The 6,000-nt window shown below is 60.8% G+C and overlaps 1 protein-coding gene across 1 annotated transcript; it reads left to right on the top strand.

The window, feature by feature from the left end:
* Nucleotides 1–557: 557 nt before the first annotated feature.
* LOC118684398 (E3 ubiquitin-protein ligase TRIM7-like) lies at nucleotides 558–5,598 on the top strand. Its single transcript, XM_036379229.2, has 7 exons — nucleotides 558–965; nucleotides 2,003–2,089; nucleotides 2,401–2,631; nucleotides 3,027–3,049; nucleotides 3,336–3,451; nucleotides 3,689–3,724; nucleotides 4,734–5,598. The coding sequence occupies exons 1-7, from the start codon at nucleotides 558–560 to the stop codon at nucleotides 5,246–5,248; spliced, it is 1,416 nt and encodes a 471-aa protein (XP_036235122.1). The 3' UTR covers nucleotides 5,249–5,598.
* Nucleotides 5,599–6,000: the final 402 nt, after the last annotated feature.

Genomic DNA, 6,000 nt, shown 5'->3' with positions numbered 1-6,000 from the left:
CAGAACAGGTTTAAACAGCTCCAAAGAAAAAGGAAAAAAAAAAAAAACCCACAGTCCAGAGATCTTCTCTGCCTCAGCCAGCTAAAAGTAACTAAGAGCAAAGCAGAGCTCTGTCCTGCTGCCTGTCCCTGCTGAGGACAGCACCGAACTGCAGCAGGAATGTGCAGAAGGAGGGAGCGCTATTTTTCTGAAAACAAACTCTGCGCTTCTTCTTCTGACCCCCCTCTTCGCCCTCAGAACCAATCCTAAACGTGCAAAATTTATTTCTGAGCGACACAGACGAAGAGGGATATGAGCATAAAAGTCACCTCAGGACACAGTGCAAGGCCTGGAGGTGGGATTGCCGCTAGGCAGCGCCGAGCCGCCGCCAAGGGCGAGACAGGCTGGACACGTTCCACCCTATTGATGATTATTGGAATTTAAACATTAACCGGGCCATGGCAGCGCTACTCCCGGAGCAAGCCGCGCCTGCCGTACCGTGCGGACTGTGCCCCGGGGCAAGGCCCCGGCCCGGCCCCGCCTCGGCACCTTCCCGTCCGTTCCCGTCCGTCGCGGCCATGGCTGAGGAGGTGCTGGCCCTGCGAGAGCAGCTGGTGGCCGAGGCCACTTGCCCGTTGTGCCTGGATGTGTTCGAGCAGCCCGTGCTGACGGCGTGCGGGCACAGCTTCTGCGGGCAGTGCCTGGCGGGCGTGCTGGGGGACCCGCCGCGCCCCGCCGCCTGCCCGCAGTGCCGCGCCCCGCTGGAGCCGGGCTCGCAGCGCCCCAACCGCTGCCTGGGCAACATGGCCGGGCTGGCCCGGGCCCTGGAGGAGGTGGCGGCGCGGCCGCGGTGCCCCCAGCACGGCAAGGCCCTGGCGCTGTTCTGCGAGCCCTGCGCCGCCCTGCTCTGCGCGCCCTGCCGGGACGGGCCCGAGCACCGCCGGCACCGTGTCCGCCCCGCCGAAGAGGCCGCCCGGGAGCTGCGGGTACGGGGCGGCGCCGCGAGAGGGGCCGGGGGCTTGGGCAGGGCCTGGGGGCCTTGGCTGCCCGGGGTGGGGCGGCCGAGGGGCACAGCTCAGGGTCCCCTCCGGCCACAGGCGGGGATCCCCTGCAGCAGGGGCTGGGCTCCCTCGGGGACAGGCTGGGGTCCCCTGTGGGCACAGGTCCGCGTCCTGTCCGGGCACACATCTGGGCTCCCTTCAAGGACAGTCTGGGCTCTGCTCTGGGCATGAGCTCCTCTGGCTGTGGCTCTGGGTCTGCTCTGAGCAGGGTCTGGGCTTCCCTCAGGGCGCGGCTCTGCTTCCCCTCCACACACAGCTTCGGCCGTGTCCCCGGCCAGCCACGGATCTGGGGCCTCAGCCGGCTGCTGCCCGGGCTCCCTGTCTGGCTGCCAGCTTGGGCTGCTCTACCCCACCCTGCTGGGGCTGCTGCTTCTGCCACCGCCTGGCCCCAGCCCACGCAGGAGCCCCGGTCCCTCTCCCTGCTCACCCCTCTGGGTCCCACATGGTCCCTTGTGCCCCACATGTCCCCAGCCAGGCTTTCTCCCCACAGCGTGGGCTGGGGTCTCGGCTCACTGCAACGCAGGAGATGCCGCAGAGCAGGAGGAGTTTGTTAATACTCCAGGAAATTGATGGGGCCTGTCTGAGTCCCTGCTACTGTCACTGCAAACCTCTTCCCAGAAATCACACTTCCAATGTTGAGAGTTGTTTTTTCTAATTAAAAAAAACCGTTTAAATAAACACAAAATCCAGGGTCTCCACTGGAATGGAGTGGAACTCCAATGAAGTTATTCCAGCAATGTTTCTGGCCATAAGAGCTGTGGATGGGGATCTCCCCAGGCTGAATTTGGAGAGTTGCGTGGTGTCTCTGAGCGCAAAACTCACTCCCAGACACGCAGGGGTCACCCCCAGTGACTCCCCAGACTGGGTTTGCCCGCACAGGGGTTGTTTGGCAACATCATCTCCCTGCTGTGAATGTCATTCCAAAATTAACAGAAATGCCATTTGTTTAATCCCTGCCCCAGGAGACACTCCAGAGAAACCTGCTATTTCTACAAAAGCAGAAGGAAAAATTGAACAGCACAGAAGACCAGGAAAGTGAAGACCTGCAGGTGTGTGTTCCTCTCCATGCCCCCCAGTGCTCACCCATGTGGCTCCCCAGGAATGTCCCATCTTTCCCTCTCCCCATATATACTTATCTCCTAATCCATGCCAACATTCTTTTCTCTGTCCATCTCATGTGGCCTCCTTGGGCCCATCAACATCCAGACTTGCCCGCCCTGTCTCTGTTCTTCCTGCTGTTCCTGTTCCAAACCTCTGGTGCCGTTGTGTGTGATCCTGGCCCCCTCTGTGCAGCAGCCGTGTCCCTGCGGGGGCAGCCGGAGCCTGGCTGGGCTCAGGGCCTCCGTGCGGTGCCTTGCAGGTGACAGTGATGTGGGAGTTGCAGCGTGTGACTGAGAGCTTTGAGGAGCTGCAGCAGTGCCTGGAGGAGCAGAAGAAGGCCCTGCTGGGCCAGCTGGAGCAGATGTCCCAGGAGCTGGTGAATAAGAGCGAGGAATACACGTCCAGGGTTTTGGAGAGGCAGTCGCTGCTGGACACGGTGATAGCGCAGATCCAGGAGAAGCGGGACCAGCCGGGGGTCGAGTTCCTCCAGGTGAGGCAGCATCAGCCCCTGGGCACTGTGACCCCTACTGGGGCTGGGGACACCCAGCTGGCACCCTCTGCATCCTGGTGCAGGCTGGGGCCATGGTGGGACACCGTGCTGTGACACTGTGACACTGTGCTGTGACACTGTGCTGTGACACTGTGACACCATGCTGTGACACTGTGCTGTGACACTGTGCTGTGACACTGTGACACCGTGCTGTGACACTGTGCTGTGACACGGTGCTGTGCCTGCTGTGGGTCAGGGCCCTGAGGGAAGGGAGGGTTGGGATGAGGTGTGGGCTCAGCCCCAGCCCCCTTCAGCTGCTTCACACAGCTGGGCAGCCACTGCAGCTCCCTGGCCCTCAGCAGTGCCACAGCTCTCCTGTGTTTTCTCTCTTGCAGGATGTTGGCAGAATCCTGAGCAGGTATGAAACAGGCTCGGTGTCCCTCTCCCCCTGCTCAGCTCCTTTGGGCAGAGCTTTGGGAGCGCTGCAGGAGCCGGCAAGGAGGTGGTTTGCCCCGCTGGGGATTTGGGATTTCATGGGATGTTTCCAGGAACCAGAGGCTGTTGCACCCCTCCTAAAGATGGGGTTGCTGTGCTGAGAGCAGGGACAGGGCTGCCCTGGGCTCTGTGGCCGCAGGGATTTCCCTGTTTCCCTGCTGGCCCTGGCTGGTGGCTGGGCTCTGAGCTCCTCTCCCTGTTCCCCTCAGCTGTGAGGCAGCCAAGGCCCCGATCCCAGAGCCAGTTTCCCCAGAGCTGCAGAAGAGCATTCAGAGCCTCACTTGGAGGAGCCAGCGGGTCGTGGACATGGTGGATAAATTCAGAGGTAAAGCCCTGCTGGCTCTGTGCTGTGCTTCCCCTGGGCTGGGCTGGCAGGGGGAAATCCTCACTGCCTGGTGCCTCTGCCTGGGGCTCAGGAGCAAAACGGCTGCTCCAGGTGGGAACCATCCCCAGGATGGGCTTTGCTGGAGCCTGGGGCTCCACATCTGGGTTGCTGCCCTGATGGGGAGCAGGACAGGTGCCACAGGAGAGACACTCATGCATCTTCCTTTCCTTCTTCCAGAGAACCTGCTGAGCAAGATAGACTGTGGCATAAGGGGTAAGTTTATGGAGCTGCTGAGCACAACTGAGGGGGAAAAGCTTTCCAGGATGAGTGTCCTCATGTCCTTGGTGCTGAGATGGGCTTACAGCACATCTAAACCCAGCATCTGTCTAGAGCTGAGTCCTGTTGTTGTGACTAGGCCTGCAATAAAAATCCAGGTCTGTCCTTGTGCCAGGCAGCACCAGGGATGCTGTCCTGCGATGCCAGGCCAGGGCCAGGACAGCAGGAGGCCGTGTCAGGCTGTGCCCAGTTAAGCAGAGGGGCTGTACGTGATTTTAGCTGGCATTTTGGTGTGATCAGAAGTGCTTCTGCAGGTGCTCAGGGCCCACATGGTGCAGCATTGCTGGGCTGAGGTGTGGCTGGCACCATTTGTGCTGAGGCCGCTCTCCACACTCTCCATTTTTGGGATGATGCACTTGAGCACAGGAGAGTCGTGCCTCAGTTTCCCCCCTGCAGTCCCCGCAGGAGTGGGTTTGGCAGAGGGTCTGGGCTGGTGGCACCGCACAGTGACAGCTGTGTGGCCCTGTGGGATGGCCACGGGATGGCAGCAGAACATCCCTGGTGGATGGGCAGCTCGGGCTCTGCAGCTCGGTTGCCTGCTGGCTGGGCAGAGCAGGGCTCCGAGCTGGGTGAGCCCTTGGCACAGGAGCAGGGACTGGCCTGGCCCCTCCTGCCCTGCAGCACTGCCTGCTCACAGCCACGGCATGCACTGCTCCCCACAGGCTGCAATATGCAGCACATCTGGGAGCAGCTTTAGCAAAGCCCATCGTGTCTGTGCCCTGCCTGTGGGGACACTGCCTGCCTCAGTCCTGCCTCAGGGAGCATCTTTTCACCCTCGGCTGCCAGCGTGGGGACAGTGAGGCTGCCGTGTCCCATGCCACCCGAGGGGGCTGCAGGAGTGCCCCTTGTGCTCCCAGGACAGGTCCCAGCCCCGTGGTGCAGGGTGGAGGAGAGGTGCTGGTTCTCTTCTCAGCAGGCACTGACTGATGTTTCTGTCACCCTTTAGAGCGGGTGCGGCTGGACCCAGAGACGGCGAATCCTTACCTGATCCTCTCGCGGGACTGCAAAACAGTCTGGGTGGGAGCTGGAAAACAAAACCTCCCTGACACCCCCAAGAGGTTCACGGGCAGCCTCTGTGTCTTGGGCACCCAGGGGTTCACATCTGGGAGGCATTACTGGGAGGTGGAGGTTGGGAAAGAAGGCTGGTGGTCCCTTGGGGTGGCCCTGGAGTCTGTGCCGAGGAAGAAGCGGCTCAACCTGCCCAGATCTGAGAAGCTCTGGGGGCTGCTAATGGAGGAGGATGGCCAGTACAGAACAGTCTGCATGAGCTCTGAGGTGCTGGCACTGAGGGAAATCCTCCAGAGAATCAGGGTCTGCCTGGACTATGAAATGGGCCGAGTGACTTTCTACAACGCAAAGGACCTGACGCAGATCTTGCAGTTGGAGGCCACCTTCACTGAAAAAGTCTTCCCATATTTTTTGATCTATTTAGAAGAAACCCACATCCAGGTGTGTGACTGACAGGTTGGGATGGCTGCTGGGCCCCTGCCCATGCCCTTGGCTGGCTGAGCAGGGAGGAGCTGTGGGAATGACGGCATCACAGTGCAGCCTCACTGCAGCTCTGCCTGGGCTGGACCCTCTCTGCCATTTTCTGCATCTCCTCCCGCTCAGTCCTTTGGAGCATTAAAGAAGTGCTGTCCTGCCTGGGGCTGTCTGCGTGCTGCTATCCTGCCTAGATGCCATGGGGATAGTGTCCTACCTCTCCCTGTGGGCACTGAGGCCACAGAAGAATCGGGAGGGAATGGGGAAGAGGCTCTGATTGTCCGTGCCAGCCTTTGGCAGCACTGCAGGGCTGGTGGCAGCTGGGCTGGGCTGGGCTGGGCTGGGCTGGGCTGGGCCGGGCTGGGCTGGGCTGGGCTGGGCTGGGCTGGGCTGGGCTGGGCTGGGCTGGGCTGGGCTGGGCTGGGCTGGACCGGGCCGGGCTGGGCTGGGCCGGGCTGGGCTGGGCTGGAGGATGCAGCCACCCCGCACTCAGGAAGCCAGGCTGGAGCCATGAGCTGACAATGATGCTTTGCATTTTAGCATTCTTTTTTTTTGGATTCTGTGCTGCTTTGGTGTGTAGCTCTGAGCTTCATTGTTAGCAAGGTCTTTTCACGGGGTAGGTAGACAAAACAATCCTTTTCTAGCTTGAGGCCAAGGATACAAAGTCCAGGCCCAAAAAATAGAAACAACGGTGAACTGAAGAGAGAGCAACAAGGAGGATGGGACTTCAT

The sequence above is a fragment of the Molothrus ater genome, chromosome 1, assembly GCF_012460135.2.
Source record: "Molothrus ater isolate BHLD 08-10-18 breed brown headed cowbird chromosome 1, BPBGC_Mater_1.1, whole genome shotgun sequence".
Taxonomy (NCBI): Eukaryota; Metazoa; Chordata; class Aves; order Passeriformes; family Icteridae; genus Molothrus; species Molothrus ater.
This window is presented reverse-complemented; position numbering and strand designations above follow the sequence as displayed.